The sequence below is a fragment of the Lepeophtheirus salmonis genome, chromosome 4 (assembly GCF_016086655.4).
Source record: "Lepeophtheirus salmonis chromosome 4, UVic_Lsal_1.4, whole genome shotgun sequence".
Lineage (NCBI taxonomy): Eukaryota > Metazoa > Arthropoda > Copepoda > Siphonostomatoida > Caligidae > Lepeophtheirus > Lepeophtheirus salmonis.
Window position 1 is genome coordinate 25173511 of NC_052134.2, and position 18883 is coordinate 25192393.

The following is an 18883-nucleotide window of genomic DNA, read 5'->3' on the forward strand; positions in this document are numbered from 1 at the left end:
ATTTATCCTGACTGCGGAAATGTTAACTTTTTACAATAGAAGTATTAAATATTTAGTCATTGTAATTTAGCAATTATCAGTTAATTTTTTTTTTTTTCAAAATCCTCTAAATTTGAACAAATTTATTAAAGAGGAAATGCTATAATAGGTGAACTCTCCATTTAAGGGAGGTTACTACATCTATTGTAATTGTACACGTCTAAGCGTATGTATCTTCTCCTTATATCATTGATATATACATATGTATGAATGATATCGGGAGAAGAGTTTCTCGCACAAAAATATAATTTATTTATATATATATATATATACACTTCGACATGTAGACGCACGATAGAAGTGGCAACCCACTTTTCAAAATGATATTACCTGAGATCAAACCACCATTGGACAAAATCGGATTTTGTAGTTGTATTTAGCTCTCGACCGCAGCCAGAATTGAAACTCATTTCTAATCCACGTTTCAATTCTTGATTACTCATCTGAATCCCTCTAATTCTTAAAAATGGACGCAGCTTATCCCAAAACCTGTACTCCCGATCAAAAAATGTTTCTTCCTGTGAGGAACATTCATAGGTCCAGGCTGGTGCAAATAATGCTAAAGAGAAATTATAGGGAGCAATCATTTCCAAAGCGACATAAGAGTTAAATCCACCTCCTCCAGGACATCCTCTACCAAAGATGTCTACACCCACATAGACATCACTTTCCCTATTTTCATCCCCACGAGAGATGAGAAACTCCTTGGTTTCCCGGAGATGTTTCTCACTCCATCCATAATTGAGGTAGATTCCGTGAGTGGCTTTGAAAAATTCATAATTATGAGAATCGAGTTGATTCCGCCAGTCGAGTTTGCCCTCTATGGTAACGGAGTCGTACCAAATAACAATGGGACAAAGAGAAGTTATCTTATTCGTAAAGGAAAGGAGTCGTGACACCTGTTTGATATAATAAGGGATAAAATAGAATAAAAATAAGGAATATAAGACATGAAATAAATAATCGTCAGCAAAATATAGATATCTAAGTATATAAGTTGTTATTTCAGCATTTTTTAAATTAGATATTTACTTTGAAAAGTTTCCGGAAGAAAGACCATTCAACCATTTTTAAATTAACAAATATCTGGTATCAATTTTCTTTCATTATGGAAGAAAAGAAGAAGCAAGGTGTGAATGTACATTATAAATAACTACATTTGGAAATTATATTATGGCAAAATTTAACCCTAGTTGAAGTGATAGTTGTTCAAAAAAAGAAGAAACATTATTTTTTGATGCAACAGGGAACCTATAGATCATTGATGAAATATTAGACCAATTAAATTATTAAAAACAATCAGTATAATTTTTATACTGATATACCAAGTATTTAAAAAAAAAAGTACAATTTTGTAAGTGTCTAAGAACAAAAGGTCAATATCGACCTTAAAATATCTTGAGATGTCTCAAAAGTCCCCAAATTGTGCTTTTTAACAGTCCCCAGTAGAAAAAGTATAAGGCAGAGTGAAAAATATAATTTTCAAAAACGGGACAATCTAATGTATGTAAATAAAAATAATGATGAGGGAGCCCATCAATTTATAGAGGGAATGAGATTCTATTTTGGAATAAACTCCAAGTCATAAACCTCCTCCCTCATTATCTACGTTATGTATCTATTATATTGCATAGCTAACTAATTTATATGTATGCAAAACTCTCCAATAAATACATAAATATTAATGTCTTTATCTTGTCAAATTAATTGAGCAAATATTCGCAATTATTTAATTAAAATATAAAAGAATATCGTTCCGTCATTTATTGTATAGAATCACTTTTTTAAACTTTATTATATAAATGTATATGCAGATTGAATTTTCTTCCCTTCGACAAATATAGTTCTCCCTGATGCAAGTATTTAAATAGGTACATATCTAAAGAATTTAGTGACAGATGACAGAAATTTTGTCTTACTAAAGAATATTTAGATACATAAATATGACATAGGAAAGGATTGTGTAGGTGGGTATATTATGATTATGTAGAATAGTAGGTGAAAAAATAAAAAAAATAGAGAAAACGGTGTAGTGTATGTACACATACATATATACTTATATTGAAAATCCAATTTACTACAAAGATAGATTTAGTAATTTTCTTTTTACTTTATCTGTTTCCTTATTGAAATCTTTTTCGTTTATTTATTCATTTATTTGTTAAGTAGACTTAACCATATACTTGGGTATGAAGGGAAAAGAGGTTATTTGAATTGAAGGAATGCTAGAAAAAGCGGGATTTGTTGGTACAATTCTATTTTTCGTAGAAGTCTTTTTTGTACACCAAAGCTACTCTTTGGCTTCACACAATAACCTTTTACTAAATACTAAATTGATTAATTACATTCAACTCTTAAATTAAACATATATTATTTTTATTAGTTTTTTCATAAAAAAGAGCTTCAGAGTTTAGTGTAATACTTAAACTTTAGAAGAAAATTAATAAACTGGACTGAGATTGCAAACAGCTGGGGATGGAATGTACTCACGACCCTCAACAAGCTGTAAATGGTTATTCCACGAATGTGCTGTACCACAACTTGTAGAAACTTGCTAGAAATGTTATAAACCTAACATGACCCGTACGCCAACTACTCCTGCTCTCATAATAAGTGTTCATTAATTCCTTACCTGAGTTTGTGTCAACTTATCCATTTCAAAATTAAGGAGCCAGCCCTCGAAGCCCAACAATTTTTGTATAGAGGCACATCTTTCTGCAAAAAGCTCATAGCAGTCTAGAACAGTAGAGAGGAGATCAAATTCATGTCCTTCAATGATAATAGTTCCAAGAACAGCTGATCCATTCTTGTGAGCTGCATTGATCCATCCTAATGTAGAATATATATGTACAGTCAAATCCGAATATAATTAAAATACGCTTATAGTTAATATTCTCTCATCTATCATTTTTAAGTACCTAAAATACTTCGTATAGTAGAAACACAAATTAAAAAATCTGTGTTGTGTTTATATAATGATCATTAACGAACATAATTAATAAAAAAATATTTTTCTACAAAAGCACACTTATTAATTATCTTAATATGACATATCATCAATACCTATTTATCATACTAACATTTGAATTGAATTAAAATATACAGTCATATATAACAATATATTAAGAATCATTTTTCGGTCAATAGTCCGCACACTCTATGGTAGAGACCAATGTGTTAAACCAAAAGTATATTATAGGATATCACTACTTTTTCTTTCAGATATTGATTTTTCAAATATCCTATATTTCTAGCCATAACAGGTATATTCATAAATATATATTTATTTCTCGGGAATTGCTCAAGAAGTGGAACTAATTATAATATTGATAATAATTATTTTTTATTTGTAGGGTATACAATATATACAAAAATAATACAGCTATAGATGTGTAAATATATACATCTATTTCTACTTTTTTTCTCTCTCTCTCTTCTTTGATATACAAAGTTTTAAATAACTCCTCATTTATTTTTCTATGTTTATTATATATTTTTAATACTAGAGACATTTTTTAATATTGGAAAAGGCCATTTTCTTGTAGACTATAAATTTCAAAACAAACAACCCCCACACATATACTCACAAATTGGCATTCCCCTCATAAAAAAAGTATATAAATAATAAAGTTAACTACATATAGATATGAATGCTATATTGGCTCTTCCAATTTTATTTAAAAAAAACATAAAATGCTATTTAAGTACACGCAGTCAGATACATATTTGATGTGTACAAATTAAAAGATTCATTTTGAGTAGAACGAGTTTGATCCGATTCAATTTCAGAATAAGCAAGGACTCACTTTTCCCTTCCCTATGATCTAGAGTGGTTTAATATCATTGGAGTTTCTTGATTTTTCTCAAAACGATTCCGTGGCCTACAAATAATTTTCCCAAAATAAAGCTAATATGATCAATATGTTGGTTATAGTTTCTGCAGTTAAAGTGTAAAATTAATATACAGGTCTGAAAATTCTAAGCACTTTCGGTGTGTTTAAAAAAAACCGGAAAAAATGGTGATATGAAGAATATTTTGGAGGAAAGCAGATAAACTGTCAGGACCAGGGGCGTCCACAGGGATAGAAAACACTTTGATGGTTGTTATCAAAATTCTCCTAAGTGTTTGAAGCCTTCTCCTCTAAGCACTTCGACTCTTCTGTAGCTTCCTTTCGGAGATCCCATCAATCTCTGTTGCTTGTCGTTCGGGGCCACTTCCCTTTTTGCGTCCGAAAAAAAAACAAGAATTTCCTTAATAGAACAGTATTGAGCTGTCCAACCTCGATTTAACCTCTTGAAGAGACACCAACAAATCATTGAATGAATCATTTAAAGATGGAGCCTTGAAGTTTGAAGACTAATAATTCTTAATAGAATAATTAAATAGTAATTTACAAAAAGAAAAAGTTGGTACTTTGGCCCCGATAGAATGGAAATAACCTTTTTGAAGGTCTTTATTTCTTAGGAGTATGAGAGTGCCGCCCTATATACATATATTTTTTTTTTTTTGCGTACAAAGACGACTCGCGTATGTAACGAAACAAACCTTCTTCATCAACTTGATTGTTTAAACACAATTCATCGTCCTTAAGAACCTTCTAGTGAAATTTAGAATGAACTTCCTCTAAAACACTAGACGAGAATTTTCCTGTAGGTATCATGCAACAGTGGGTAGAAAATCCATACAGTTCTTGCAGGGGTCAGTTGACAAACAGAGTTGTAACAACTTTCCTTCTGTTTAAATTCTTAGCTGTTAAAGCATACCATTCTTGGACTCAGCACTAGCTATATATATATTAATACATGAATATATTCTAGTTTCTAGCTAGAAGCTACGCTAGTTATTCTATTGAGGTAGAAATAATAACAAAATAGTGCTTTTAGAGAACAAAAAAAAGTAAACTTTCACCAAAACATTTTTTAGCAGATGATGCCGTGGGTCCTTGTTTCGCAAACTTGGTTTAAACCTTTAGTGCCACCAATGTATGCATTTGCTTTCATTTTTTTACAGATTATATTTTTATTTTTTAATTGCACTCCATTAGTGGATTAAATTTGTTGTGCAAGATAAAATACTTTAAATTTTTTGCTCTAGCTACATGTCAATAATATATTAAAAAATATAAATGGTTTTGAAAAAGTGTGATCCCCACTTTATAATACATATATGTATATTTGATAGAATCAGGTTGGGCTACCAAATATATGAATTGTTTCTGATATTATATTAGGTATTGAACGATTCTTATTATGTATCATTTATTATAATATATTAACTGTGGTATATCGATACAATGTATAAACATCCGACTTATGTACGAGAAAAAAAAGAATCTGAATGATTTTTTAATATTTTAGAAATTATCATATATTCAAATGATATGCTGATCGAATGAAATTGAACCAATATATTTCTTTATAATAATTATAACTTCAACAATTTGGTTATACAAATTACAACATGTACAAATAAGAAGAGGACTTAATTTTTACCAACGGAATGCACTCATTTTCTCTTCTCTAAATTAATACCAGGGATGGGAATGTCGTTTAAATTGCGTTGAGCGTAAAGATAGAATAGTCTGATAGAATATTATAGAGAATACGGTAACATTCTTAGACGACATATCTGCTAACGGATGCTTATAAATTATAGTGATCCTTGCTAACTGATCATGTCGTTACCTTTATTATATCTCGCAACCGTTATTCCAAACAGAAAAAAGGGCTAAAATATTTTATCACAGTTATGCTTCTTTTTATAATGTATATGTATATAATATACATCAGAGAGCACTATGTATATAGTTTTATTATCGGTTTATAAGTGAGTCTCTTATACTTCTCTTGCCCATGTCATACAAAAATATTGTTTATTCAACATACATTCATAAGTTATAAGTTATTTTAACGTTATTATTTATTTCATTTAAATATATATAGCTAGATATATTACTGAAATTTTTTTTCTAATTATACTTACAATACTTTCAAGAACTAGTTCTAAAAATCCAAATTATATGTATTTTTAAAAAATATAAGCAAATAATGCAGGTCTGAATCTTCAACCCATTTACAAATTACTTGTACAAACATTTTCCTTATTTACTAGCGGTACTGCCGGCATTGTATGGAGTTATTAGGCATCGATGAACATACAATCTTTGATTTAATATTATCGAACACAGCTCCCCAAGAAACCCTTAGTGTTTCTCACCGTTTTTCATGGTAGTTACGCAAAACTTAAAAGTTCTTCCCTCAAGAAGGAAAAACTAATAATTACAAGTTGGTAATTTTTTTAATATGAATTTTAGCTAAACACACTCGTCGTAAAATATGAGTACTCAACTCATATTTTTTTCTTAAATGTAGTATCAAAATAGTCCTAAAATACATTCAAAAATGGAAATCATATTTGCAGACAAAAAACTTTACTTTATTAATATAGATATTATATAAAAGATAGCTAATTTCAAACCTTCCACACGCCAAATTTTCCTCACACAATTATTTCACTTATCAAATTATAATTACTTATCAATGAAGCGAACAACAATTTTTTAATGACAAATTTTCAATAGTTTATTAAAAAAATAAGAATTTTTTGACTCAAGATTTTCTTGGCATGCAAAAAATGTTAGGGAGAGTTACAAGTATTCAAGCAAGTAAAAAGTATTCAAACGGGTAACAAGTTTTCAAGCTGTTAATGAGTTTTTATGTGAATAAAGAGTATAGCAGGTAATTCTCGAGTATTTTTTATAAACTCGAAAATACTAAAGCAGCAAAATTCAGGTCACGGCACATTACTAAAACTCAATAGGTTTTTGACCGACTAAAAACATTATGAAATGTGAATAATCAAAGCTCAAAGCAAAGTTTATATCACAAGAAAAAAGGATGTCACGGAGTCATTTAAATTTTTCGACATAAATTTGACTTCCTTTTGGTTCTAAAAACTTGAAATCCTTTCAGTTTTTGATTGGATAGAGTGAGCCCTAGCGACAATTCTTGTACATCAAATAGTCCCTATAGGAATTTTTAACGCCTGGCATGTATTGTCAGCTGATGCAAGGGGATAGTATTGCGTCAAAAACTCACATGATTTTAAACGGTAACTTTTACTAAAAACATAATGAAATATGAAAAACCCAAGATCAAAGCAATGTGTTTTACCACAAGAAAATGATGCTTGCTACAAAATAGCTTACCTGAAGACTCATGGGGAAAGAGTTGTTCATAGATTGATTTATTTTGAATTATTGAATTACGTAAAGAGTCCCATGATAATTGATAAGCAACGGTATAAAATTATCTTAATAATTGCAAATGCTGTAAATTATTTTCCTCACCTTATAAAATGAAAAAAAAAAATGAAAATGACTACAAAATAAATATGACAGATTTTTAAGTTAGTTAAAATTTAATGCTGTTTACCGTAGACATACATGTGAAAAGAATATAATGAAAAAAATACTAAGGTAAAGAACACGACCATACATTCGGTTGTTTGTGCCACAACAACATATCCTGATTACTAGTTAAGGATTGAAATTATTATTAAAAATTATCTTAATTTTTGAACATTTTATAAATTTTAGAAAACGAATTTCTTCACTTTATTCATACATTACTATCATATTTTTCATAGGATAGTGAAAGAAGGATATCTGTTTATAAGATAGTGCTTAATAGTTCGAATGTAAGCCCTAGGTTTTGATCCTTATTGACTGGTAATTGTGTATTCACCTAGATTAAAACTTTATGTTGTGTTGTTACTGAGATATTGTTCGGTTATTAAAGCTATCTGAGAAGTTCTAAGTTTGCGGCTTTACAATGTTGGCTGTAGATTATGATGTCCCAAGAGGTATAACATAATATTTTTTTCTCAAAAATTTGAAATTCATACCCCCCATTTTTTTTCTATTTAATCTCAGCTACTCAAATATGAAAAAATTTATACGAAGCTTAATCAAATTCGATGTCTTGATCGTAGGGTGGACGAGGAAATTTGCATTCGAATCAAGATTACACAAAAAGTAATTATCATAACTATATTTTAACTCATGTCTGTTGTGTAAAACTTTGGTCTGTCTAATTTGAAGTATCTCCAAGTAATTCAGTAAGACGTGTTTCAACTTTATCTGGTCCACCCTATTCTATATAAAATGATGACGTTGAGTTTATCTTTCAGAATTGATTAATAATATCTTTTTTATTCATCATAATAGTAATCCATTAAGTGTTATTATATTTGGAAGACAGTGAGATTTTACATATTACATTTTAAAATTCAAATTAGAGAAATTTTGTGACCTTGTGTGATTTTTAACTTCAAATACAATAACAGACTAGGAGCTCCAATCTGTTTGAACATTTTTCTGATTTATATCTAAACAAGCTGAAACTAATTCCACATGAAAAAACAACCCAAAAAGGATTAAGAAAGATTTTATAACTCCAAACTTAGTAGCTCCATTAAATAGGTGTCAATTAAGTATGAGAGATGAAGTCTTTATTCTTGAAGCAACTATTGATTCATTGGGGTTGAATATTCATGAATTTCCTATTAGTAAATCTTCTATGCAAAGGATATAGAGTGATCGAAGAAAAGATCAGGGAACACCATAAAAATTTATATTAAAGACAGATTTGACCAGATATTGTAGCTTTACTTTGCGATGGAAAATTTACTTCCTACTTTGAATAAATAGAAAATGAAGGAAGAAAGTTTACCGATTGTCTTTACATATAGGAAGCAATCCTAGACTGGGAACACAAACAAAATGTACAAGTTCTCTTCCACAGCTTCAAATACTGCTCGTCTTAATTGCACCGTTATGCTGCTGGAGCAAAAATTTGAAAAATAAATGATTTTATCTACTTGTCGTCATCATCTTCATGAACTGATTTTAAAAAGTGTTTTCGAAGTGAAAATCAAAAATATAACAACAAGTCCAAATATTATTTTCTTTCAAAAATAAAAGATTATTGGAACATATAGATTCCTTCAAAACAGACTCCTTACAATAATTAGTACAAAGTAACTTCTCACTTTCGGAAATTGAAGATTTATTAGAATATTATCGCAGTGAACTATGAAAATAAATTGTGCAAGATGATTACGTGGAGCTTATAAAACTATGCATTATATTTTTAGGTGGAGACAATGATAAAAAAAAATAGACCTCCCGGTACCATGCCCAAAGCTCGTTGGATGGCCAGGGCAATTATACTCTCTGAAAATATCCTTATTAAGTTACCAGTTTAAAATAAAATTGCGTTTATATATATATAAGTTTCTTGATTGTAACAATATACGTTAAGCCTTGCCTTCAATGTATTTTAGCAGTCAAAGAATCATATAATGATTTATGCTTGTTAAAACCATTGAAAACTTAAGAAAAAATAGACGGAACAATATCAAAAGCTGTCTGAAAGAAACTTAGTTTGCTGACACTCCACTAATGAATCCGGTGAGCTGATTTTCTTTTCTTTCCTACTTCATTCTTTCTATAGATCTCGGATTACATCCTTGCCAAGTTTTCTACGACAATCAACTAAAAACTACTGGCATTACAATAATTTAAATACTAGGAATGCTAAACAGGTCCAAAATTTTATATTTAAAGCCAATAACTAACTTTATTATATGTAGCTTTTTCTTCTTATTTAATTAATGCCAATATTTTTACCAATTATTCAACAGTGAAGGAGAAATTTTAATTTTTCAACAAAAATTCCGACTTCGATTGACAATTTGAGATGCTGTGAGTTTTTACAAATTACATTGGATAGAGGGCACCCTAGTGGTCATTCTTGTACATCAAACAGTCCCTATTATGGGAGTACTTCGCTACACATTGGTTATCATAACATTTCCTTTTTATAACTCAATATACTTACTAGCTTAAATGTACTATTCTTGGATAAGTTAGTATATTATCTTTAAGAAATGTTTATCTCTTAAAATGTATTAAATTTTAAATTTGGTGATAACACCATATATTAGCCTAGGATATAAAACAGGTTATCTACGTTATGAAAAAACGGAGATATTATCATAAGTTCCCATCGAATCTCAGGGAGAAATAAATAGATAAATGCCATCAAAAAAGTTAGAACCGATTCAACTTATCCTTCAAGTATCAAGAAACATCCTATATTTAATTCCTTAAAATATGTAATAGAATTGAGTGGGTGGCCTCTCTGCATTACTAGAAATGTTATATAAAGTAGTTTTATTTGTAACTAATTTCTATGAATATATTTGGGGAAACAAAATCCGCAAAAAAAAAAAATTATATAAATTCAGAAAGCAATCGATCTTTACTTACTGCTGCCACTAATCAATAAATGAAGATGGAGACTTAACAAATATAATATCAAAAAAGCTTAGGTTTTCGTAACAAACCAAACATCCTTTCTCGGAAAATGTTCCCTGTATTCATGAAAAAAAGATACAAAAAAGAACGATCATGTTCTGCAATGTAATCACTAATAAGCCAAAAAAAAAAACTTGATAAAAATATAATATCTCTTACATGTGTATATATAGTTCATCATATTGGAAATGTTTTGTTCATGTATTTTTAAGTAGGCCATTTCTAAGTAGCATTGATTTCCTTCCTGATGTTCCATTTAACTGATAATATTTGATTATTTTATCTGAGTTTTCAATTAAAACTTTTATGAGCCAAGTATAAATTGATCTTGTAATGGTTAGTTATAATAATGTCAAAGGATCAAGACCAAACTAATTCAAACCATATCCTAAGATCTATTCAATGACAGCAGATTCAAGTTTTTTTCCTTATTATGTCATGCCCTTGGCATTTGAAAATGGCAATGCTTATTTTTGAAGGTGAGACGGATATACTATGTGATCTACATAGAAAGCGATTGAGTCTCCCTGAAAACTGGAAGAGCAGAATCAAGTCATCGTTGAGAGGAATAAATGACGGGAAAAAATTCACAGTCCAATTACAGATTTCTACTAATTGTATTTTTTTCTCAAGGCCTTGTACGGACTGTGGTAAGATATTCATTGACACAGACCATGCTTTTATCCTTTGCCCGTCTCTAGCCATTCAAAAACCATTTGCAAAATTAAATGTAAAAGGTTTGATGGGTGGAGAAGAAAAATTTCAGAAAGCGATTGTCTGTTTGGACATTCATGAAGGAAAAAAGGAGCCTTACCCGAAACCAAAGCAATTGACTTTGCACTCCTACCCTCAAAAGCTTTTTTTGCAAGTAGCCTGATGTCATAGGAGCCGATTGTTGTGGAAGAAGTAAGGGATATAATTTTGGCTACATCTGCGAGATACATGGCCTTATCGCTAAAAATTCAAAACATAGAAGTGAAGAGTTTTTAACAGAATAATCAAGAATTTTAGGAAAATCTGGTCATAGTATCATATTTTATCGTTTTAATTTTATGTATTGCACATAATTTGGATATTTTAGTTCGTTTTAGTCTGTTCTGCATGTATATTTAAAAAGGTTCAACTCCAGGGTACTAAATTTAGACTACAATATTTTTTATGTATCTGTACGTAATTGCCCTGGACTTTATTATTATTATATTTATATTATCTTTTTTGTTTATATATATATATTAATATGAAGGAACCGAATAAATAAATAGACCATATCAGATAATGAGGTGGAAGACTAAAGATTTTGATGTACATGATTAAAGCTATTAGTTTGCTTTCATTATCAGACCTAGCAATCAGCAAATATATGCTGTAGGAAACACGCAAGCCGTTAGTGGATTGTTGTGAACTGATTAAAAACATATTTTTCCAGTGGACAACCTTTTCAAGGACTTCACCCTTGTTCGTAATGACATAGATCTATTTATACCTACTTTTGTCTTCCAGAAAAGAGGTTTTAAGAAATAAGAACTGACAATGGAGGAGAATACGTTTCAAAGTCATCTGAAGAATGCAAATTTTTAGATAATCATATAGCATCTGGAAGCAAGTTAGTGTAAAATATGGATGAAGATTCAGTGAAACCAGAAGAATTTTGTTCATTGGTTGGAGGTATTTTATTTAGAAACAAGAACAAGGGCTGACATAGCACATCCTTATATGTCAATTGCAAGATTTTGTAATTTATCAAGTTAAGAACATTTGATAGCTTTGAAAATAATTTTAAGATACCTAAAGGGAACTTTAAATTACGGAATTTGTTACGATATTAAAGAAACAGGTCAATTAATTAGATACTAGGATTCTGATTGGGCTGGTGATCTTAGTGATAGAAGATCTAATTCAGGTTATCTGTTTATGATTGGAGGAAGTGCAATCTCATTGAGGAGCCAGAAACAAAAATTGCTTGATTTGTCTTCTGCTGAAGCTGAGTATATGGCTCTTTCTAATGTATGCTTAAGGAATTTATTGGCAAGTGTCGCGAAGAAATTCGAAGGTCCTACAGTAACTATGGAAGATAATCAATCAGCTATTGGAAAAGCAAAGAACCCTTAATTTCATAAATGAGCAAAGCACATCCATATCAGATATCCCTTTACTCGGGAGCAGGTTCTGAGGAAAAATATTTCAATAGAATTTTGTATAGCAGAACGTACAATTGCCAATATGTTCATTAAAGGTTTGACAAAACAAAAATTCGTCACACTTAAAAACTTGAATTGTATTTTTCAATGGAATCTTCAGTGAGGAGGAGTGTTAGAAATGCTCACAGGATATTATTCATTGAGAAGGAGATTAGTTTGTTGATGATGCTCTACTTTTTCACATTTTATCAATATATTTAAAGTATCTACCCTTCTTTTTCACTCTTTTTAATATATGACCGTTTCGTAAGAAAGGCCGTATTTAATTTGTAAGCATAGATTTGAGGCATATCTGCTACATTTTGATCCTTCAAAGGTCATGAATTGGGATATGAGTGTTGCTTCCATACAGTCTGCATGAAGTTTTCTATCCCTTTCTGTTAGGCAATTGACTTATAAATACATAATCCTCGTTATGAATTAATTATATTATCATTCAAAGAACAGTAATAACAAGAATAATAGAGTTTGTGTGTGTGTCCTTTATAGGTGGCCCCCCTTTTGGACCGAAGAGCCTTCTTTGAACCTGGTTAGGGTAAGACGGGGGTCCCAGTTGGTGGGAGGGTTTTTATAAGAGGGGGGAGGGTCTTATTCTATCTATACACAAAAAATGTTTTTTGGAGCTCAAGAAGACTAGGTGAGGGGGGGATTGAGTAATAAATCAAAAAGTGACTAAAAAAACTATATGAGAACGACGTTTTCTTACTTTATTCAAAATGAAAAAACATATGAGCAAAATAAGAAATCAATGAAAATTGCACTTTCGTTTTTTTTTTTTTCATGTTCAAAAAAATAAGTTTTTAATTGAATATTGGATTCCTAAAGTAAATAAAGTTTGTAGAAATTTGTCTGAAAATTCGTTTGCATCTAAACTTGACACATAAAAATTGATGCTTAACTAAAAATATTTGTCATTTTATTTTTTTTCTTCTGTTTTCATCAAACGTCCATTTTCAAATTTTTAAGAAGAAATAACACAAAACGACGTATTGTGGACGTACAACTTTAAGCCTTTGCATTTCCGTTTTGTGTTTTTAATTTCTGGAATATTTTATCATATAATTTTACAATATTTGCAAAAAGGAACTATTTTCGAGGGGTATTTTTTCTACGACATTATTTTCTTTTTTGTTTTTGCAAGTACGAAAAAAATATTAGTAGATTTGTGTTTCTCTTTACAATGCCAACAAATGTTTTTACTACTTTTTTTTTTTTTGCAAAATTAGTGCAAAACAGTTTTTTTACCATTTTCTTTGAAAATGCTTATGCAGCAATTTTTTACAAAAATAAAAAATAGACTTCTGATCTAGACAAATTTTTCATGCATATATGTTTGAATGTTATTTGAATTTTTTATAACACAATTATTTTTTTTAAATATATTGGGAAATTGGCACCCCATATATTTTTTTGTTTTTCCTATGATATTTTGATATATTAATATTTCAAGTTATATGTTGGGTCGAAATAATTATTACTTATTATAAATGCATCTGAAAAAAATACTAAATGTTGTCTTTTAGATAGTTTTTTGTCAAGAGTTATTAGCTTATTTAGATACTAGTATGTACTAGTGTATACTTATGTATTGGCACCTCCAAAAGTTTTGGCTATTTTCATGGTGAGTTCTTAATATTTAATGTATTTTTTTCATCCAATTTTGGAATATCACTTTCAATATATTTTTGCTCAAACATATAGATCAAGAGAGTCGAGATTTTCTTTAATCTGAGAAACTTTAAATCCTCCCTTGAGATTCTATGAACTACCTAAGTATTGTCTAGTATGGCTTAGACCAAAGAACATTGTGTTCAAGTCAGAGGAAGATTGTTCAATTTTTTAAGTAAGCAGTGGATACATATCGATTTCCAAGAAATTGGATGTTCCTAAATCAACTGTTTGCAATATAATCAAGAAATATGAAGAATATGGAAAAGTTTGTTATCGTAAAAGAACTGGTCGGCCATTAAAACTATATTCTTAAATGCAAAAAAAAGTGGTTAGAAAAGATTGTTGTTCAACGAAGAACGATATCTAGAATGCTTCATAAAGAAAGCAATTATAGAAGACGTCCAAGAAAGACCCCATTACTCAAACCTGGTCATCATTAGATCATGATTTCAAAAGAACACTTGGAGAAGGATGTTGAAAATTTTGATCTTCTGGTCAACAATATTGTGATCAAATGAAACATAAATCAAGCTTTTTATTCATAATTTTACACAGTTCGTTTGGAGTAAATCTGGAGAGAGCTTCTCTCCTCATGACACGATACCTAAAGCAAAGCATGGTTCCATTCTTTGTGGTTGATTTTCTTCCAAAGGTACTGAAAGCTTATCAGAGTGAATGAAAAAATGACAAAAGAGGATTATGTCAATATTTTAGACGAAAATTTGAAATCATCCGCAAAAAGTTTAGGCCTTGGTTGTAAGATGTTATTCCAACAGCAAAATGACCCAAAGCAATTCAACAAATTAGTATTCTCATGGCTTTAAAGGAGTAAGATTAAGGTTTTGGACAGCCCTTCGTTCAATCCAGAAACCAATCCTATTGAAAATTTTTGGGGTGAGTTAAAAAACGGGTTTATCCAGGAAAACCCAAAAAATATCCAAGAACTCGAATAATTTAGTATTGAAGAGTGGGAAAATATTCCTTCTACTACTTGCTTGAACTTAATTGTAAGTCATAATAAAAGATTAGTTGAAGTTATCAGAAATAAAGGATACACAATTGACTATTAATTAAAGAGGTGCCAATATTTTTGCCGTGTATTTTTTTTAAATTATTGCCTCTAAAATAAAATACTTAAATTTTTCTATATATCAAAGTAGACAAAGTTTAGATCATTAATTATCAATAAACACGTCTTATTATTATCATTTTATCCTATCGTGTTTTTTTTTTTTCTTTTGTTACGATCATAGAGTATTTAAGTAAAAATGTGGGGTGCCAAAACTTATGCGCATGACTGTATATATTATATAGGTGGCATATTATTATAATTCTCGCCTGCACCGAAGGGCTCTAAACATCAAAAAGAAATTATATTGAACGGTTCTAGGATGTTATGCCCAAGGAAGTTTCGCCTTGGGAAGTTCTACCCTGTAGAGGTTTAGTCCTGCGGAAATTTCCCCCTCATACATATATTATAGCATAAATGTATCTTCCACATATAGTTTCAGATATAAAATGAGTCTCGCCCCCCCCCAATTGAAGCCATTTGTAATACATTTTTGCATTCATTAGTGTAAAATGAGAGCATTTAATTCAATTTTAATATATTTTAAAAATAAAACATATCAAACATCAATATTGCACATTTTTATAAAACCGACTTCTTTCACCGTTAGACTTCTGATGAGAGAAAAGAAGAAGAAACTCTATAAACAAATAATTTAATAAATAATCCTGAGATTAAGTCATAATGTATCATATCACGCAGAAGCTTGCTGATGGGAGGCTTTTCGGGAAGGACCTCAACCAATAAGGAGTACAACAGATATGGCACCAGGAATGGTATCATGACCTTCTTTGTGAACCAACATATCGCTATCAGTTATCAGATCAATGACTCGAACTGGTCCACAGGGCCTCTACAACAGTTCCTGCTGTACAATTTCTACGTGTTAAAGCTGAAGCAGAAAATCCTTGGGGCTCCTCTTATCGCTGAAGCAGACTGTGTCTCTTTTAGGACGAGAAGATCTCCGTGGAAGCCAAAGTGTCACATGAACAACAGATGGCTTGAGTAGGATCCCGAGGACGTGCTTCTCATAGACAAAACTAAGTAACTGGCATCTGTGCACGTCCTGTTCGTCTTCATCCATGAGGGGGCGAGAAGCGTGTCAAGCCACACATAAAGCTCGGATTGTAGATCTTCTCAGCTCATACATCTGCGGCTTCAATAAAAGATCCCGACAAGAGGGCTCACCTTAACGCGGACTCCCTGAGACAACGCAATCAATCTTCCTTTCCTCTTTCTTCATCTATTTTGGACAATCAATATGGTTTTAAAATTGATTCAGAAATAATTCATTTTCATAAAATGCGTCATGTAGGATTGAAATCCAAACACATCTTTTCATTCCATCGTGAAGTCTTGAAATGTAATTGCATCGTTTACATTAGACTCCTATTAGGAAAATGTATTGATTTTTATTTACTTTTTTCTACTCGAATAAGTTATGTTTATTAATAAAATGATTTATTTTTAAATGCTTGTTTTTATTAGTTCGTACAATCCAGTTATAAAATCGTTTAAATAGAACTCACGTTATGATCTGAAAAAAAAGTCAAAAATGCTAGATGACTTAGTCAGGAGTGTGGAGTTTGATTCGAATATTTTTTGTCAAAGATGTTTAACTCCACCTAGTCGGAGTCATTAAATTATCAATAGCCGGAGACACGGAGCTTTAAATTGTTGCTTTAAGAGTCGTAATGAATAAAATGGATATTTCTGTTAAACTCGTAATAAACCTTGTTTTCATTTTCATTGTCTACAATTGCAAAAGATTCCCGTATGTAGGTGTAGTTATTATCTTTTCATTCATAAACTATAATTAAAGTTTCTTCATCTTCCTCATCATCTTCAGATGATTTTTTAGAGCATTTTGACTTGCTTATTGTATAACTGACGTTTTCGTCTGATGGTATTAAGATTTTTTTTTTAAATCTACGAACAAAACATGGTTTTCTTTACTTTAATATTTTCAGTAGTAATGGATTCAGCTATTTTGGGATCCTTTTCCCCTGTCTAGCCAATTATTTAATTGGTATAATAAAATTATGTAAAGTACTTCAATTTAAGGTAGTCAATTATTTGCTTCAGAGATCACAAAGTCAATATTTGACTATAAGTTAGACTTATGTAGTACAGGAACCATCCTAAAGTGGAGTACTTTACAAATACATTATTAATGAAACCCGAACAATTTGGTCAGTTCATGTTTACAATTGGAGAAGAAGCGGTCTAAAGCTTGTAGATGACTACGACAATATCTATAGAGTAGCTATGAAACATCTCACAGGAGTTATAGGAAATGCGAGCGAGATAGTGGAAGAGGTCGAGTTCACATTATTGTTGAAATGAAAATCCCATTATAATAAAGAGGCATGGCAAATTTATAGAATATATATACATTCTTATTCTATCATTTGTGTTCAACGCAACAATAATATGCTAATCTACCTAGGTAATAGTAATAAAAGACTCAAGTGCATGTAAAATTAAAGTCATCCCTATAGCAACAGCAATTCAATCAAAACATTGTTGTAGTAGCAACGACTATTATGAGAGAGATCGGTATACTGAAAGAGGGTTTCCATGATCCCCTTCTTTCGATACGGTACTGATAGTTCACTTTCAAAGATTATGCAAAAAAACAAACATGAAATATGCGATTTTATATTCATATTATATTCTAAAGAGGTATTATTCGTCCCAGTACAAAATCTTAGCCATAGTTGTGAATAGAATGAATTATTCTGGTAGAAATCGTAAAAAAAAACCCTTTACTTCCTCTCCTTGACAGTTTTGGCAAAGCCCGACTATATATTAATATATAAAATCCCTTCCGGTATACTCAAAAACGTCTCTGTTACGTTACCCAATGGCCATTAGAAGCTTAGGGCTATGGTCGACCCCGATCTTAATCCGTCTTGAGATATGATGACTAAAAAAGCTGAAAAAAGGTACCTTTATATAGCTGTAAAATATTAGAAATGGAATATTTTATATTTCTTAACAGGGATAAATAAAAGTGATTATGATGATGATCATTGCAAAAAGTTATTAACAAGCAATAAAGTATTACAAATACTAACAGTATATGTTAAAAAGTGTAACAACTTCTTGAGTAAAAGACTAAGAACATGTAAAATTAAAGTCCTCCCTGTAACAACACTTATTATGTAAATGTTCATTCAAAATTATTTATTTGCATTCCTTCAATGTGATTTTCTACTTCTTCCTTGGCCCGGAGAACGCCGGTTAAGCCTTTGCTAGTTTTTCATATTATTTGAATCAACTTACTATATAATCTCGTACAAACCTAATCTGAAATTGACACATATATTTTTAATGGTAAATTCATTATTTTAAATGATTATCTTTAAAGTATGTTTTTAAAGTTTACTTTCCCTATAACATATATTTACTTTGATTTTCAGTCGTATCCATTACGTCAATCAATCATTTTTTCGCTCAAAAACATTTTTTTAAAGATTACAAATACTATCCCAGGATGGAAGAATTGCTTAAAATACAAC

At 30.5% G+C, this 18883-nt stretch overlaps 1 protein-coding gene across 3 annotated transcripts in view; it reads right to left on the bottom strand.

Annotated features, from left to right (window-relative positions):
* Window positions 1–18883, bottom strand: part of ENGase (cytosolic endo-beta-N-acetylglucosaminidase) — a 212235-nt gene that overhangs the window by 514 nt on the left and 192838 nt on the right. For all 3 annotated transcript variants that reach the window (XM_040709689.2, XM_040709691.2, XM_040709690.2), the window contains 2 exons: window positions 2672–2868; window positions 370–938 (listed from right to left, as the gene is read on the bottom strand). In XM_040709689.2, the coding sequence (XP_040565623.1) occupies window positions 370–938; window positions 2672–2868 (766 nt within the window). The remainder of the gene's footprint in view (window positions 1–369; window positions 939–2671; window positions 2869–18883) is intronic.